Source organism: Necator americanus, chromosome II (genome assembly GCF_031761385.1).
Source record: "Necator americanus strain Aroian chromosome II, whole genome shotgun sequence".
NCBI classification, from domain to species: Eukaryota; Metazoa; Nematoda; class Chromadorea; order Rhabditida; family Ancylostomatidae; genus Necator; species Necator americanus.
Genome location: NC_087372.1, coordinates 18460292 through 18479664, shown reverse-complemented (window position 1 = coordinate 18479664; position 19373 = coordinate 18460292). Strand labels below are relative to the sequence as shown.

General features: G+C 41.5%; 1 protein-coding gene across 4 annotated transcripts in view; it reads left to right on the top strand.

The window, feature by feature from the left end:
- Positions 1-7340: 7340 nt before the first annotated feature.
- Positions 7341-19373, top strand: part of RB195_018345 (uncharacterized protein) — a gene marked incomplete at both ends in the record, with an annotated part of 31210 nt that continues 19177 nt past the window's right edge. The window contains 10 exons of one of the 4 annotated variants that reach the window (XM_064185747.1): positions 7341-7422; positions 8603-8629; positions 8694-8769; positions 8832-8889; positions 9128-9304; positions 13027-13189; positions 16192-16338; positions 16467-16571; positions 17043-17189; positions 17367-17472. In XM_064185747.1, the coding sequence (XP_064041626.1) occupies positions 7341-7422; positions 8603-8629; positions 8694-8769; positions 8832-8889; positions 9128-9304; positions 13027-13189; positions 16192-16338; positions 16467-16571; positions 17043-17189; positions 17367-17472 (1088 nt within the window). Of the gene's footprint in view, positions 7423-8602; positions 8636-8693; positions 8770-8831; positions 8890-9127; positions 9305-13026; positions 13190-16191; positions 16339-16466; positions 16572-17042; positions 17190-17366; positions 17473-19373 lie in introns of those variants that run through there. The other 3 variants (XM_064185748.1, XM_064185746.1, XM_064185745.1) reach the window with 3 other exon arrangements.

The following is a 19373-nucleotide window of genomic DNA, read 5'->3' as shown; positions in this document are numbered from 1 at the left end:
ATAAATTGACGTGAAAGACATCATCCTACTGATAAAGATACCACGTCAGATCACATAAACACACATAAATTCCACGTCAGATCACATAAACAAATTGCTACTATTTAAGCAGACGTTTGCATGCGTGTTTCCACTTTCTGAGAAGGGCATGCTACAAACTTGAGGCGAATGAAGAAGGAAATAGGCACGCGGAGAAGTGATAAAGGTGAAAAGCAAAGCGCCCAGTGGCCACAGCTATGAAACGGCTGGAACCATCTATCTTGTGCGTCATGCACACGAAGTTATTGCGCACCAACTCGACGCCGATGGACCCGTCGCACCCCGTTCTATAGGTGTCTGGCGTCGGCGCACCAACTCGACGCCCGGTGCACCCGTCGCACCCCCTTTTCGAATTCCTTGACTGACCCACACACACATGACAGAATAAGCCCGTTATTATATAGCATGATCATGATATTTCTTATAAATCTCACTAAAGGTGAAGAATGGTTTTTTAACAACATGTCTTCTTCGTCAAAGCCACTGATCCGACGTGATACAATTGTGCTGCTAAATGTAAACTAACTAACTAGTGTAACTTCGCCGTATAAAAAAAAGTGTTAGCCGTTGCTTTTCTCGTTAGAGAAACTCATACTACGTGAAAGAACGCCAAATGCTCCAATCAAACAGATACATTTCACTTAAACAGGATAAAATTCTTGCATACCCATACTAGAAGTTGTACGTGTTAAACAATAAATTTGTCATAACTTTCCATAGCAAGGATTGACAGGGATACGGTAAAGAGAATACCAGCGAGTTCTTCGCTGAACACGTAATGCCCATAAGACATTACGTGTCCAGTGGATATGGGAAGATATCTCGACGAGGTCACGCTCCAGTCGTTCATCGAGATGCATACAACAGTCTTAGATGCTCTTCTCACCATAGGGACGTGAAGAACTGTACAGTTATAGGGAAATTACCGAATAAATTAAAGAACAATGTAGTTAAGAGTGCATATCATTTTGTGTGCTATTCTAATTAGAGAATCGAAAGCGAGTTTTGTCTAGATATTACCTTCAAAATGTATAGAAATCTTATCAAATTAACTATTTTTCTGGCAACAGGTCAGAGATACAGAAGGTCCCTCTGTCTGGAAATAAACTAAGCTACAAAAAAGCTTTTGAACTACAGAATAACAATGATCTTCATTCCCGTTTCTTTGAAAGTTCTTCGTTCTATCTTTCCGTTCTATACAATGACTTGCGGTGGCTAGTCGATGTGACGAATCAGTGTTTTTATCCTCCCAGACAAGTCTGGTACCAATCTATCTAGTCTGGGAGATGAAAGGCTTGATGAACACTAGGGCGGATTCGAACTTTCAATAGATGCAGGAAGCGGAGCCTCTAATCGCTACACTACGCCCGCCTCAAAATTATCATATTCGAAGCTATTGGATCCATCTTCCTCTCATATTTTACGAGAGGATTTCTCCTGCTCCTGGTACGGTTACAATTTTACCTCACATCACAACTTTCCAGTGGATGTGTCTTATTCTCAAAAAAAAAGTAGCTGTATTGAATCCTAGCCGGTGATGCAGCGTATGATTAGCGGTAGATAAGCAGAGTCAGCTATTTAAGTGTCAACGAAGGTGAATCTCTTTAGGATACACACTATCGCTAATTGAGGCTTTGAGGGGGGCATGCTCCTAAGTTTACCGGGACCCTTTTTACACGTACCCGGATGAACACAGGCTAAATTTAATCCAACTATATCAACATGATGCTAATGAACTTGTGAAGAATTGAGTTCGCCGTAGCATTTCGAGTTGAAAGACGTCGTTCTCACAACTATTCGATACACTTTATTTTCTCTAACACTTCGCGAGTTGGCTATTTCGGCACCTCTGCGAGGAATGTCTTTCTGCACTGCTAGTAACAATTTTAATATTAAAGGATAAAGTTAAAGAATAAAATTTCTTGCGTTAATCAATCGAGGTTTACGAACGTGTAACTGGCCTATACAATGACATGCGGTGGCTAGCCGATGTGTTAAGTCAGTGTTTTTATCTTCCTAGGCGAGTCTGGTACCAATTTATCGAGAGGGATGAAAGGCTTGGTGAGCACTAGTGCGGATTCGAACCTCCTGTCGATCGTGCAGGAAGCGGAACCTCTAGCCGCTACTCTACACTCGCCCCATTTTAATATTACGACTGGATATTGGATTGAGTCTTACCAGACGGGTTTTCATCCTACTTCTTTGTGGTGTAATACTATTTTCCATGCACATCGTATTGTTCTTTGAGTCTGGGACTAGTTATCTTGAACGTCAGCGTGTTGAGTTCATCACAACAGGCGCCCTTGCTATTGCTGTTGCCCTTGTCTCGTATGGGCGCGAATACTCACAGAAACTGCTGAAAATCCAGAGTTTGACTCTTCTGCGATCCCACAGTCGTACAAAGGTGTTTTTCGATGACGTTGAACCAAATTTCTCTAACGGGGTGCGGGACAAGAGGTGCCTGCGAAAGCTGGCTGACCTGCCCTCAGCGCCGAGCACCTCCGCGTAATTACGGCTGCCGCTCCACCAGCTATTCAGCATCCACAGCTTTGGTATAAAAAAAATTATTCCCAACGTTGGATTGCCAGTCGCTCTCAAGGGAACTCCAAGAAATTGCTTTATACAGAGTTCTGCGATAACTGCGTGCACCGTTTGCTGCATTACAGGAAGCAAACATCAGACATCTGCACCTTGGATCATATAGACTCCGCTTCCTTACTATGTTCGCGTCGCAATGGGGCAGAGGAAACTGCGAATTTGGAAGGGAGCGAAGTGAAGAGCGAGTTGACCAAAGAAGGGTAAAAGATATTTCATCAGAATCATACCAAATGGTGTATGCTGAGTGATAATAGTGATATGCGTTACCTACATTGAGCTCTTTTGACAAACTCCACACAGATAAAGGTAATAACAAAAACATACTGCAGAAAAAATACTAACATGCATATATTTTCACACATTCCATAATTTCACACATTTCCTGTTCTATCTTTCCTGTTCTATCTAAGTTCGCAGCGCAAAAGTATGTGTTCATCACAATGCATTTCAACGAGTTCAATGTTCAACTTGTAACGTATTCCATACGACAATTTGGGTGTATCAGTGGCGAGCAGAGACCTCTGGATTTGTGAGATGTGTCTTTAGACATAATCAACATCTGCGAGGCATTAGTCGCGTTTCTTCGCGCGTGAGATTGCTAATTTCGCTTAACTAGATAAACAAAAAGAATTGCCTAGAAAACGAAAAAGTGAAGAAATACAGCGTGATACCATGTCATTTTTCCCAAAGCATTCTTTACAGTTTCAGAGACGAATGGGTGGCTTCCATTTCACGATTCAGACGAATAATAACAAATGATAATAAATACTTCCACTCACCTTTCTAAACGCTGTTTCACTAATGTGAACTTTTTAGACAACTCTACTTAATCTATGGCTTCAAACAACATTTATCACCAAGCACTTTCCCTTTTTGTTCGTTTCAAAAGCTCTTCGTAAGAGCTGCGGCCGCAGCGAAAAAATGCTTCGTAAGAGCGGCAGATACGGCGAAATGAGCGGGGAAGACGGTGCGGGCCGCGCTTCAACGAGACGTAGCACAAGAGAAGCGATCAAGCTACTTTTGTGATCGTGACTCTGTCAGATGTCGCGCAGTGCAATTATCGACGCTCATTAGCCTCCTGGATACGCGGCGACACATCATGCGGGCACCTCTTGATGGTTCCTTCTTCCACCAGGTTATTGTAGGGGTTTCCCATAACAGTTTCGTAGCTCCTTATTTTCTCTTCATCATCGCGGTAGATAGTGTAGTTTTCGAAGCTGATGGGACGTTTTCTGATGTTTGTTTCCTGTAATTCAGCAAACAGTGCACGCAGTTATCGCAGAAATCTGCATAGAACAATTTGTTGGAGTTCCCTTGACAGCAACCGGCAATCCAACGTTGGAAATAGTTTTTTTTAAACCAAAAATTCCTGCAGTGCACCTTTTTGCAATGTTTGGGGAACTTGCACTATATTACAGCGCAATTTCGATACCCTTGATATTCTATATTCTCCTAAAGCGTGTACTCCTCATTGTGATGCGAGATTGTGTTCAGTGAAATCAGAAGCGTTAGCTGCAGTAACAACCAAACTTGTACACACCTTACTTACAACTTGAATTATATTCAAGTTGTAAGTAGGGTGTGTACAAGTTAATTATAATTATATTCGTTGAATCGCTGACGTTTGACGATGCACGCATTCTATCGCGCAATCAGTTCCGCTGTTGATGAAACGGGAGGTCCGTACAGAACTGCTTCATATTGCCTTTTCAAAGTTAAATAAAGGATGCACGGCTTCGATCAATTTCCATGGGATGCACCTACGCGTTCGACTTCAATATAGAATCTTTGTTGGTTTTTATGGAATGAACAGCGAGCTACTGAACCGCTCTTCGAATTGTTAAACGAAAAACCAAAAGCAATGCTTCCAGAATAAAATTTTCGGTAAACACTACACATTGTTGAAAGCGGAACACCGTGAATCTTATGGTGAGGGAATCCACGGGAAAAAAGGGAAGGGGAGGGGTTGTAGAGGGGTGGCTTCGCTCATCTCTCCCCAATATTAGAAAATGGCACGGAGTACGGTGTTCTTCAAGACGATTTCGGTTGCAACGCGACATTCTTGTGCACACGCCACATCCAGGGGCAAGCAGTCGAAGACCAGTGATGACTTCGCACCAGACTATTCAAGTGAAACCAATGAATAGGTTGCCGAGAAGAAAGTGTTCATGGAGGAGCGTTCTAGCGTCTCTCATAGGAACCAACATTCGTGGTATGCTCCCTTTAAAGGCTGCATACCAGTACCGCAAATCTGTCGTGGTGAGGGAATCCGCGGGAAAAGCTAGATATGAGGTTGTAGCTCTGGGGTGACTCCACTCACCCCTCCCTCATTGTCCTAAAAAACGGCATGGGAACCGTTTTAGTTCCTGCGAGAAACGTCAGAACGTTCCTCTATGTATTCCCTATATGCCCCCCTAGCAACCTATTTATTGGCTTCACTTGCATAGGCACTCGAGGAGAACTCACTGGCTTTCGACCACTGCGCAGTTGGTCGTGGCGCGTGTACAAGGGTAGGGCGTTGCAACTGAATTCGTTGTGAAAAACGGAGTCATTGAACCTGTTTTTTTACAGTAGTAGTACAGTAGTACAGTAGGAAGAAAAGAGCGAAACCCCTGGTCCCGCAATCTACAACTTTACTGGAACGCAAACCTCTATTGTACTGCCGATACATAGATGATTGTTGCATTGTATATCCAACACAAGCTGAAATGGACACTTGCTTCGATCTCTTAAATAAACAATCCCAGTACATAAAGTTCACGAGGGAAAAACCTAAAGACAACTGGCTGCCGTTTCTCAATGTCCAGGTTCATTTGTGTAGGGGAAATTGGAAAACAAAATGGTATCGAAAACCAAGTTGTAAAAACATTCTGATTCACTACCAATCGGCGCACCCCTGGAGAACTAAAAAGTCTGTCATTGAAAATATGTTTAAGGCAGCGGCAACGGTTTCATCTGAGGCTCAAGGGCGCATTGCCTCCATAAACATGGCTAACCGCATTGCTGAGTCCAATGGGTACCCAGCAAAGGTCTCTCATTCAAATCGGAGCCATGCAACTGAGCGGCGGTGCCACAGGGTAGAACAAGCAACAAAGATACCTTTCTGCCTTCCTTTTATTTCGGATGACATGAGCAATACAGTGTGAGCTAGCTTACGACAGGCGGCTCTGCAAGACTCAGTCAGAGTAGTGGACATACCACCTGTAAACCTGAAGCAGCAGCTAGTCCGCAATCGCGTATATGACAGACTTTGTGAGACATCTAATTGCATCGTTTGTCCGAACGGGAGGCAGGGTGATTGCGTGGTATCGGGGGTTATCTATCTAATCACCTGTCAGTTATGTGGAGCTGAGTATATTGGCGAAACAGGAAGATCACTATGTATCCGCGTCAAGGAGCACCTAGACGGGCTCGTAAAATCAAAAACACCATCCCCTTTAGGTGCTCAACGCAGACAGTGTCATGACAACACCTCTTTCAAGATAGCTGTCACTATCTTAGCACGCGAATCAGACTTTCTAGCGCGAAAAACATTGGAAGCGTTTTATATCACGGCCAAAAGTCCTATCATGAATCGTAAAGAAGAATGCATCGCTGTGACCAACGAGCTGGCGCCCTATCAGGACCTTTGCGGGTTCTGACCTATGGGGTCAGAGGCGGGGGCATCGTTACTAGTTAATACTAGCGGCGCAACTCTCAAAACTGGTGGCCCGCTAACATCACGATTTCGTGACTGTCAGCGTGAGCGTTGGTCTGCTTTTCTGACGTTGCTTTTAAATAATCTGTTTGCTAAATCATATCTTGTGGGATGACGAGGCGTTTGAGAGAGTAGATTACACGTGTCTTTGATTTTTCCAGGCTCTGAAGAAGGCGACGACGCCGAAACGTTAGCCAGAATAAAGATCAATAACAATCTTGGTTCTGCTTAAGAAAGTAGTACACAATACAACCTTATCTCTAGCTTGCCCAGCCTTTTTCCTCACTACATTAGATAGGTATAGTCGGGTCAAAACCACATGAAGCACGGACAGTTGCGTAAGCGGCTGTGCTCGGAGCGGTGCGCTGGAAACAGCGGTTGGAATCGAGGTGGTACCGTGACGAACTGCAGATATGGGTGGCGGTAGCGAAGATCCTTACACGATCCCAACTGCTGTCTCCATCGCACAGCTTCGAACGCAGCCGCTTACACAACTGTCCGCGCTTCATGTCGTTTTGACCTAACTGTATACTGCTTTTGTATACTGCTTTTAAGCACTACTTTGCCATGCTCATCCTTTGCAGCGCGGTGGACCTACCGGTTGCCATCGAGTTGAAATCTCCGCTACCTGTACTCGTTTTTTCAGTTCGAGTGGAACGAGATGTTCCTAGCCAACTTTCGACTTGAATATGGAGTGTTCGCATAGCTCCTAGCCATAGCCGAATCCTATGAGAAACGACTAAAAAGAAGAGTCGGAACGATCGAAATGTCTACAATAGATGAATTAGTAGCACTGTTTTCCAGAAAAGTGAAAGTGGATCTCGGCAGGAAAACTGTCGCTGTGAAGAGACTTCACTGCATAAACGTGTGAGGATTAAATTATTCCATACTAATGAACGGGTAGAAAAAGTGAGGGCGGTATGGTGCAAGTAACGTTTTGAGGGGGATCAAAGAAGTAGTCATGAAAATTGGAGGAACCAAAACTAACGAATGAGCAAAAACAGAGATGTACGACGTCGCGACGAACGTCAAGAATTTGACAGAGCTTCTACTGCAAGCTCATGAGAATAAGAAAGGAAGGTGTCTGAGTGCGTCACATGACGGAGGAGGTTGCGAAGAAAAGGGCTCTCCTAGCTGGTTTGCTATGAAAAAGAGACTCAAAATGTGAGCACGTTATTTGTTAAAGAAGTTCTGTATGCACAAGATAGATCCACGCGCAGTGGTGAGGACCGCGAAAGAAGGGAGAGACTAGTAGATGATTTAGTTATGCTTATTCCGTGTAGAATAGTTCCATGAAAACCTCGTCTGCGATCCATACTTGTAGAACGAAACTCCACAAAAAGAGTTTTTGTATGCTTCCCCAAGAAAAATAAGGCATGAAGCACCTTTGCTGACAGTGACTGAATGGTGGCTGGAAGTTTGCAAAGTTACACCTTTCAGGATCTCAGACATAATGCACAAAAAGTGTGAGAAGAATAGTGAGTCCAAAAAAATCAATGTATTTCATCTAGAGCCGCTTATATATGGTAGATAGTAAGAAAAGTAGCCGCTGTGGATTTCTTGTTTCTGCTATTCTATTTCTATGTATTTCTTGCTTCTACGTCCACGATTCCCATAACGACTCCTAGGTAGCAGGTTATCCTCAAGAAAGCACCGCTTGTTATTGTACTTGTTTTTCATTTCTGCCGCTGTTCATCTTTTTAGAACAAAATGTTCTACTTACCCAATGTGAGATGTGGATGAAGGTTGTACTCCTAAGGTAATAAGGTAGTATTTCCTTGTGTGCGTGAACCCCTGGCCTGACATGATAAGTTGGCTCAGCTTCGAACAAGAAGCTCCCGGATATTAAAAAGCAAGAAGGAGTCTTCATTACCACTTCCGCGTTACATTCAGATATACGACTTAAAAAACTCCAACCTTAGCAGTTCAAACCCTATCTGTTTGGTCAAATTCTTGTCTGATCTTCGCTTTTGTTGAGCGTATAGGAGACCTAGTGTATTGCTTGTAACAGTGAAAGACGACACAACCAGATAGGGTAATCAGAGGGAGGATGACTGGAAAAGCAAGTTAATACCACATCTGCGTATTTGGCAGTTATTGATATAATTTCATGCTCCACTGAAACTGCTTTGGACCAGGTTGCACGTGTTTGCGCTGCAGTTTCATAGCTCGAGCCCACTAACGCAGGCAGTGGTTCTAGTTTCTGCGTCGTGTCCTTGCTGATTCTGATTATTTTGGATGGCTAGGGGATTTGCTATCTGTTTTCAGAGATAATCTATGCTACAGTGCTGTTATGCGAGTGTTGGCGATCCTAACATTTTGGTCTTTTGTTTTTATCTGTAACGAGTATTCGTTTCAGCTCTCGTCGTCATGACTTCTAGTGTCCCCGTTGCTGCTGCAGACAATGTTCAGCAGAGTACCTTCAATCCTTCATGGTATGTGCATATATTAACAACTATTCGAGTGCGTTCCTCAGTTAATGTGTTGAGTATTTTAGGATGCGCTCTGCATTTAATGGTGCAGGTGGTGGAGCTCCTGTTCGATCGCCGAAAACGGTAAAGCTTTGAGAATATAATAGAAACGAAATCTTCTTGAAGCCGGACTCCTTTGTGAGCAGTGCTTTCTACATACGTTTCTTCAATATTTTTACAACTAATAATCCCATAATTCTCGCATCTTTTTTGAAAAGGATTGCTGGAAGTAGGGTTTAATCTTTGTCCACATGCATAATATATTTGTTTGTTTATTTATTAACGTACTAGAATTTGATTTATTGTCTCCTTTTGTGCTTAGGACTATCCTGTGGCTGCACCCGTGTTTGTAAAGAACCGTTACGGTCGCGAAGATATGTTGGCCCTAATGGGTGATGCTGCTGGCCATCCAGCTCCAGAGGGTCTGCGAAATTGCCCGTTTTACGTTGAGGAAGCCTTACCGCCCATTGTTTGCTATCCCTTGTCTGATTTAGAGCAGGTGAGGAATTAATACATGCAAAAAGTATCTATATCCATACTTATTCGTCCCCTTTGATTCGTAAATATGGGGGTGCAAATGTATATGTAAATGCCCACATTGTTGATATAAAATCGTAGTATTTTTTTACTGTAGTGAGTGCACTGCCGTTTATCCCGTAGCATATAGTGTATAACACAATTCCTTTTCTTAATAAGGGTGGAAAGCATAGTCTAGATCTTAAACGGATTTTTCTTTATTGAAGTCAGCAAAATTTTCAAAGTCGAGTGCACTTGTGAAGAAATGGTATTAAAACCTATTGGTCAAAGGTTTCTAATGATGATCAGACCAATCTGTTCTTTTTTTTTTGCATTCTGCCTTACCACGAGTTCATGCCTTCATCATACGAATTCTAAATCTTGACGTTAACGCAGCCCTTCTTTATTCTTTTCTTGATATCTTATTTGATGTATGCAAGTACTTCACTCCATAATTTAGTGGTTCATATCAGCTAAACAATAGGTCATTCTATGTTCTGAAGGATCGGCAGTTTTTCTAAAGATTTTCTTCTGGAATATTCCAAGTACTGAATAGTTTTCCTAAGACTTTGCTAGTTTTACTTCATTCTTCTATACCAAAAGTTGTGTTTTATCGTATAGCTGGTATAATTGGAGAAGGGGAAGTTAACATTGTTAAGCCACTTTTAGTTTTTTCGTTATATGTTAAATATTTCCAAAATGTCAATAACTTCGCATATCGGAATCGCGATTCTATTAAGCTCTTTTGTAACCGACTCAGGCTGGTTTTTCTGTTTTATAGTAACTTGTAGGAAGGCGAAAAAAGTAGCGAAAGGATTACTTGCAGTAAAAAGCGCTATTTACTGTATGTGGTCCTTTCGTGATATTCATGCTAATAGTCACTTGTACCTGTCAAAGATCCTTTTGCTCACCGACTATGCTAAATGAACTGGCATCACCATTGTGTTATAATGCGTCTTCACGTTTGCTGTTGTAGAATACCGTATTAGAAAACATAACTTAGAGATTTTGTCTTTTTAATAGCTACTTTTACCTCATCGTTTTGCAAGAATTACACCTACTATAATCCTTTGTTTGCGTTGAAAAAGGTTACTGTGGAAAAATATAAGAGATTGAAATGCTAGAAGTGCCCAGAAAATCTCACGATCAATTTTCTTTGTGGAATAGGAATTATAAGATCAACCGAAATGTACTTACGTGAGGGTTCCTGATTCGGTGTCTAAGTAATGCCAATACAACCTTGCAGATTAATCCCTCCTCCACGATATTTCGAGTGAAAGTGGTGGTGCCCTATTGTTTCTAACTTTTGGTCAAATAGTGGAACTTTTTGGTTTTTACATCTATTATTGCTACGTCTTTCACAACGCACGGATTTCATTATCTACTTATCTTATCATAGTAATCTTTTTCAGATTCAGTATTTCGTAGTTGTTTGCTACTGTAAATAACTACAAACGTTTTCTGAGAGAAGTTTTATTGGGTGGTGGCGATGGTATAGTCGGATCAAAACGACGTGAAGCACGGGTGTAGTTACACAAGTGGTCGCACTGGAGCAACGTGGTTTGCAATCTCTCGCACCGCTCTGCGACCGGTCTGCTAGGCAATTGCCAAAATCAAACCAAATAAAACTACTACATCCGGATCGATATTGATTGATATTGACATTATCGATGCCACGTTTTGCTTTTTTCATTCCTTTTTTTGCTTTTCGTCTGGTATTTTCGTCCTTTAAGTTCTTTTTTCATATTTTTATTATGTGCGCTGTATTTGCTTTAGTTATGTAGATCTATTTTATATCTGTATCAATCTAAAGTTTGAGGTTTTGAAAGTTGAGGGTTGGTGAGGCGCACTTGGTTAGAGGTCGGTTGTAGCCACACGGTCGAGGGTTCGAAACCGCCCTAGTGCAAACCAAGCCTTTTTATTCATCTGGGGTCGATAAATTGGTACCAGACTTAGCTGGAAGGAACAGTGAATTGACTCAGCATCGGCTGGCCCCAGCAGGTCATTGTATGGGCCAAAACTCGTTCCAAAACCTCAACGATTACGAATTCCAATAAAACGCGTTGGCGCATCTCAAGTGGATTGTTACGCCAGTGACTTTATCCTTTATTCTTTTTTTTTACTCTAAAGCTGTTGTTTTGTTTTTGTTCATGCTTTGGTTTTGAAATTTGGTTCAAAGTTGTGTTTATTTATATGCTAATGTTCTTTTTTTGTATCTTCGCCTCCCCCCTCACAAAGAAAAAAGAACATTATCATGAAACTGAATACATGAACAAAAACAGTACAATGACTTAAGAACAATGCAGATACAATATAGATCTACATATCAAAAAAACAAATACAGCGAACATAAGAAAAACACGAAAAAAGAAACGTAAAAGACGAAAAAACCGGAAAGAAGAACTAAAAGAGTGAAAACAACGAAGAAGTTCCGTTCAGTATCAGTCCGGATGACGATATTTTGCAAAATTGCCAAGTAAATCGCCCGCAGGACGCTGGTGGCGGTTTCGTGTAACTACTCTCGTGCTTCATGTCGTTTTGAACCGACTATAGTTTTGGTTTCGAAATGTCATCCCTTTTTTCGTTCGGTACTGCTTTACAATATGAAGTATTCAAATATCAGTTTCACGAATACACTTCTGCGTAAGCAGCGGCGCTCGAAGCGAGGCGGTGGAGCGTAACTGCGACCATTGCTTGCTTCACTCAGACTTCAGCGATTGGTGTGACTGATTTGCACAAGTTCCGCAGTTCCTTCATTTGCAATACTAAGTTAATTGTTTTATCTCTACGAACTTGGAAATCCCCAGCTACTGGACTAGAGCTGACCTATGGAGTATTGTTCTTTTCCGTTCTCAAAGTACTCCTTCTGTCTGTTGCCACCCCAAACGATATGTTCTGTCCATTCCTGTCGCAGTACCTTTATCCCGTATCCAACAACTCTGAATGTATTACTCAATGGAAAGTTTTTCAAAATTACTTGGAGTAATTAAAATTGTTGTCTTCATTTACCTTGGTTGCTTTGATCGGTAGATCGATACACTAAAACAAATCTTAGTTCGCACCTCTTATGAGTGTTCAAAAAGATATGTAAATAATCGGTGATATAACACTATATATATATATATATATTCATGCGAAGTGATTAATACATTTGTATTGGTTAATCCGAAAACCGCTTATGGAGTTGTTTTTGCGTCGAGAAAAAGTGTGAGAAGACGAACATACCGATACAGCTTTTATTTAATTGCGAGATCTATCTATCTTTCGTGCATTAGGTATAGTACGGTCAAAGTTATTGATTACTATATCAGCTGTCTAACTGGAGGGATTACAATGGACGCACGCGCGCCGGGACCCTCGCTTAAAAGCAGCATATCACAAAATTGACGGTGTTGGGTCTCCGTGGTAGAATATATAGTTCGGGTTCTAGATTACGGCTATGAGCGAGGCTACGCTCAATTCCCTCTAACCATCCTTAAAAAGGGATGGGAAACGGTTCGCTCATATTCGTAATCTACAGGCAGAACTCTACACTTCCCCAGAAACCCCAACGTCGTCAATTTCGTTATATGTAGTCTTTAATTCCCTCTGCCTCCAAATCAAACTTCCACAGCAGTGATGCGCTCGCAATCGCCCATGAGTGGTTGAGAATGGTGAGATTTACGCACGGAACAAAAATTTGCCTTCAACTTAAGCTCTTTGCAGCGCCTCCAACACAACATCAACTCGTCAAAAGCTATGTCGTCCCTCTCCCACGCAGAACGTGCCAGTGTGGCAACTGGCGCTGCACTTGGAGGCGGAAACGCTGATGGCACCTCAATTCCTCACAAAACGAATTCTAGTGCATGGACTCCCGTGAAGCCATGGAGTACGTGCTATTTCTCTCTTCTGCCTTGTGTCTCCTTGCAAAAGATTTTTATCCACGTTGTTTTTGGTTCTCACTACATTTAAATTTTCGTTTTCTAAATAATAAAAATATATTCAAAAAGAAGCAGAAATATATTCAAAAAGTGGGGTTTTATTCATCTTTTGATATAAAAAGTCTGAGATCACCTCCATCTCATTTGTTTTGTGACATCAAGGTAGTATAAAAATATGATTTATACTCGTGCGAACACACCTCCTTCGAACAGGTTTTCAAACTGTTTAGCTGTGCAGTCTTTGCCAGATAAATTCCTCTGTTGCACGTCAGAGAAACCACGACTCTTGCTGTGCTGAAGTCAGAAGTCCATGTTGATACGTAGATTGTTGGACGAAAACAAAGATAGTCATTATATTAGAGCAACTATAGAAAATATTTTAAAAATGTAAATGACAATACCGATAAGTTTTTATGAAGCGATATAAAGGAAAGCACTTCTTTATTTACAACTCGTACGTTGTTTTAAAGTACGGAATGTGTAACTAAGCACGACTATGAAATTCGTCATCCAGAAGTCAGAAAGGGTTGAGAATAATACCGAATACGTAAGAACTGCCACCGCACTCCTTTGAAATGTAGTCGAAAGCATACCATGCGTTTTTCTGCGTTTTCTTCGCTCCTTTTTTTCCGCATTCTAGCACTTACCTGGTTATCTTTTCATTAAAAATAATTGAAACCTCTTAAAAATGGTACACTTTCTTAAGGAGAAGTGTGAAAGTGTTTTCATATTCAGTACGCACCCTGCAAAACGATATTTGTAGCATCGTGAGAACGTCGCCTGAATATGTTACTGAAATCGGGAGGGTGCCTATCTTGGCTGCTTAACAGTGCAACTGCCCTCGCTACTTCGCTGACCGGGCACTAAGTTTTTGCGAGTCATTTCACGCTCCTTTTATTCCGTTTTTTTTCTTCGTGGCTCGCTAGATTTTTGCTTAAACACAGCATAGTACGAAACTGACGTGGTGAGAAAACCCGCAGGAAAAGCTAGAGATGCGTTTAGATTGCGGGATCCGGGCTGGTTCCGCTCATCCTTCCCTAGTCCCTAAAAAACGGCATGGGAACTGCTTTAGTTCCTACGAGGTACGTTAGAACGCTCCTCTATGTACACGTTCCGATCCCCTCAGCAGCCTATTCACTGGTTTAATCGATCTGCGTGCACTTAGATGCGGCGCTTGCACAGGGGTGGCGCGTCGCAAATGAAATCGTCGTGAAAAAGCGGCGTCTTCCACATAGTCTTTTTTAATGTCGATTAAGCGGAGATGAGCGAAACCACCCCGAATACCGCAATCTACAATGCTGCCTTTTAACAGGCGAGACACTCCCCACGTTTTGGAAACGAAGTGCAAATGTGATGTCCACTCGCATTTTGTTTGCTATGGAGACATTCTTTTTTTAAGGTTCAAATGTTTTTGGCTTCTCTTTTGCATCGTTCTTTCTATTCTCTAATCAGAAGGCGATGGACCGTCCACGTAGAAATGTCAGCATAAACTTCCTTTCTTCTTGGAATGTCAGAAAACCAGCATCAACTCTTTTTCTAACTGATGAAAGTTTGCTGTTTGCTGCAGAAAACTAGCTCCTTTTCATTACTTGGCGAATTTTCTGGATGTACGCTTGGTTTTGGATCTCTTTCTAGGTATCGAGTTTCTAGTTTTTCCCCTCATATTGGAAGATTTTCAAAAGTTCTATACGACGAGGAAAACTATTTTTCAGATGATAAACATGGAGAACTTTTTAGACTTCTAAGGGGCCTAGCAAGGCTGGGGCGTCTATCAAGTAAACGGTACTGTGTGTTTGAGTAATGTCTGGAGTTGTTTCGAGCGCATCGTGCCTCACTTCCACTCCTTGAAAAAGGACTTCATTGTAGAAAGACGTGGACCAAGATTCTCAATAAACTCTTTAAAGAGGAAAAGTTCCTCTTTAAAGAGTTTATTGAGGGGAAATACTCTTCCAGTGTTGCTTCGCTGTTTCGCATAACTAAATAAAACAATTCCTTCTTAAAATCGAAAAAAAACAACAACAGTGTCCTAACGTAGCTACCGATTTAAGCACGCAGTAACGTTACTTGTATGAAGAAACTAGTTCTGTTTTGTTTGTTTGTTTGTTTGTTTTTGAATCCTATTTCGTATTGGTCATATTCTCACGTATGGTTTATTGTAATATAGCTCATGTGCTTTAGACACCAGCCACTAGCCAAGGCTTATTGTGTGTGGAAATTTGGAGAAAAGACCGCTGTACTAATTAAAAACTCAAGAGAAACTTAAAAGAGAGAAGAATATAGACGAATGAACATTTCTAACCTTTTCTAGTAAATCAGCTGTTCGTATCAGCTGCTGTAGTTTCGTTTTAAAGGCATCACCCCACGAATCTGAGGTGGTGCAGATTTCAGGTGGAGTATTCGTATACAGGATGGGAGACTACGGAGAGGGGGGTGATTCCGTCTACTTCTTCCTAATTGCCGTAAAAAACGGCCCGGAAGATACGGCTTCATTCGTTTTGGCGCACCATTTTGTACAAGAGGTTCGATTGGAGCGCGTCAGTCTTGTGCGGCGCCGCATCTTCCGGGCCGTTTTTTACGGCAATTAGCAAGAAATGGACGGAGTCACCTCCCTCTCCGTAGTCTCCCATCCCGTATACGAATACTCCACCTGAAATCTGCACCACCTCTGATTCGTGGGGTGATGCCTTTAAATGATGATAGAAACTGGTGCAGCGAGGAACAGTTATTATATTTTCTTTTGAATTTTTTTGTTTCGGTTTGAGCCAATTTCTACTGTGAAGATCCGATAGAAGCTAATTGGCTGTTTCCTGTTGAATATTATCATCATTATTTAGTGACATGCAATTTATGCTATGAATTTTATTTAGCTTATACCTATGTGCGCTCCAATACAAAAATGGCTTTCTTGAAGGCGAAAAACCTGATTTCAACATTCACCTATTTTATTCAGACCGAAATCATCCAGTTGGCAGTGCTTCTGCAAAAGGAGCTGGTGCTTCGAGATCTCACGTGACCAGTGCTAGGAACGGTCCTCGTGGAGATGGCACTTGCAGTAATCAAGACCAGCCGCAACTAACAGCATTTGGGCAGAGATTTGGTACAAGTTCTTTGCCTTGTCTACGTGGCAAAAATGGCTCGATAGTGATTTCAACAGTTTTGGAAGACCAGCTTCTTGTGTGGTATAAAACGAGTGCTTGACTTTTGTGATTCTCTATTATATTTCAGCGAATCGAGGTCGCGGGGCTCCAGCCTCTGCTCGTGGAGGTGGAGTGTCAGGAACGGCATTCAACTCTAGAGCTCAGGGATTGTATGACCCTCGTGATCCTAAAGGTCTGTTTTTTAATCAGTATTTTGTTCTTAACTGTACCTGTAGGTAATATGGAAGCTACTTAGCAGTCTGTGAAGCGGTGTCCTATTTGGGATTTTTACTTCATCTGATTTTTAGAGCATAGCTTTACAAATCGGTGTATTTTAAGGAGAGAATCCTGAATATAGTGTTGTCTATTGAAGTTGTTAGAATGTAAATTGTAGGCATGTGCTCCTACATGTAGACAATTGGCTAAATTCATTAGCAAGGAGTCTGAATCTTTTCATGGCGTTTTTCGGAGTGCCGTAGTTTATAATATAAGAAGAATGCATCTCCTCTAGTTTGCAGATATTGCCGCAAGCTGTTTTTGAATTAGTATGGATAGTGATGGACAAATGTATCTACGATGTTGTTTCGTTTCGTATGCATACAGATCGTCAATGGTCTGACCTTTTTTGAGTTTCACATCACGTGCAACCATTCTTAACTCTCAGATCGCCCTCGTAATCGCATGCGCTCTACGAGTGATGAAGGAGACACTCTCGGAGATGGTGGGTGGACGACTGCTGGAGGTGGCAAACATGCATGGGGAAATCACACCAAGGACTCAGGAGAGCACACTGCATGGGCTAGTGGGCAAGGTATTTTTAAACAGCAGAGGAGTGGACAGTAAAGTCAAAACTCAATAAGTTCGAATTATGTGTGCCAGAGATATCCGTTTCTATCCTTCTTCTATTCCATTCTTTATTTGGATATTTATTTCGTGTGAGTAGTAATGGAATTTGTTCTGACTGAAATCACCTCTTCCTCATTGCAAGGTGGTAATGGTTCTTCTACCGATGGTGTGACTCATGAAGGCACGCGTAAAAGCGAAAGTGGACCACTGCCGGAATGGATGGATGACGGCGAGGATCAAGAGAAAACGTTAGTTCGCACTTTAAATTCGCATTGAAAAGTCCTTACACACGCTCTCACACGTGGAACTTTTTCGACTAAGAACAATTTAGAATAGGAGTAATAGAACAATTTTTGGCGGTGCAACGTGGAAGTGAATAGAACAGAATGGATATATTAATGTTTGGTCACGCCTGCGATGCAGTATTTGCATGACAGAGATGCTCAAAGAGAAGAGTTCCCTATAAGAATATAGAATATACCACATGAAACTTGATAGGAGGACCACTTAGACTTTATAGCCTAAGGCTTTTTTTGGATTCTTGGAGAGAATAAACGTAGTGCATGAGCGACACTGATGATATCTCCCTAGTTCATTACATTTATAATGGATGTTGGAAGTCGTCGATTTCTGTTACCGTTTTTGAAAGTGGTGAGAATTAATTCGTTTGCTTGCGGGATTTCTGTACACGCAATCGAATTTTCTTTTCCTCGATATTTGCTGAGTACGATGCGAAACAATTCGTCACATGTGCAGTTCCACAAACCCGCTGATCTACGCATGGATTGCCGGTGCCCCTCATCCATCTTCTCGTCGGTTTCACACTATTTTCTCGTATTCAATTTCCTTAATTAACTCCAACAAAGCCCCATGAAGAATGGTCATTAATCCTATACTTTTACTCTGTGAAATTTATTACAATATATTTGTTCTTACCCTCTCCGAGACTTCGGTGTGAACTCCAATAACCTCCAGGGTTTGGCAGCCTAACCATACTCTCTTGTAAACATAAATTAAGAAAGTCTCAATTTAACTGCTTTCAGTAGCTTAAGAAAGAGGACATCCTTACTACTTTTTTAGTCATTTTTTTGAATGGTAGAATCTAACATTTTTTGATGAAGAAGATTTTGTCGAGATGGTCACAGAGTAAAATTTCTTCATTAGATCATGAATTCATCTGTAAGATTGATGTTCTTAAGTACTACTCGACTAAGACTCTTAAATTGTAATTGATCCAATTTCATCCGTTCTTGATTCGGCATTACTTCTATGACAGAGAACAATTAAAGGCAGCGTATCACAATTTTGACGTGGTGCGAAGCCACAGATTGGTTGCGTGGTTGCGCTTATCTTTCCTAATCGTCATTAAAAAACTGCTTGGGAACAGCTTTGGTTCCTACGAGGTACGCTAGATAGCGCACCCTTTTATACGCTTAGGTCCCCCCAGCAGCATAGTTATTGGTTTTATTGAAAAGGTTGGTGAGGAAACCCCATTAATCTCCGACCGCTTACTCGTGAATGCGGCGCGTGTAGAACGGTGGTGCGCTGCAACTAACTTCGCAGGAAAGAACGGCGTCTTTCGTTTTTTTTTAAACGACGATCAGGGAAACATGAGTTCAGCCACGCTGGTTTTCGTAATCTACAACCCGAACTCTAGAGTTTCGTTGTGGTTTCCGCACTACGTCAAAATTGTGATATGCTGTCTCTGAGGTATCAATTTGATTATCTTCATTAATTGTTTCCCTTTCCTCAAATTCAGGCACACAATGTACTCCGAACGAGGAATTCAGATCACTTTCATCAAAGATTCTATTCTTTTTTTATTCTATGACCAAAGATATTAAACGAGAAGACTGCAATGAAGGTAACTTATAATAGTCTAACATAAGAAAAAAAAAACTTGGGAAGCCCGTGGTTTCACATATAAACATAGACAAAAGCGAGTTCTTTCGGTGGAAAACAATGCCACGCTCTCAGTCTCAAAAACATTGAGCAAGATTAAGTAGGAAATTATTGGAAATTAATGAAGTAATTAGAAACTGATCAGTTAAAACATTACTCATATGGTAAATGTAGGGTAAAGGCAACAAGGTATCTTCCAACTTTCCACTGAATGTTGAGCCGGAGCGGTCAGTGTTTTTCTTACGTA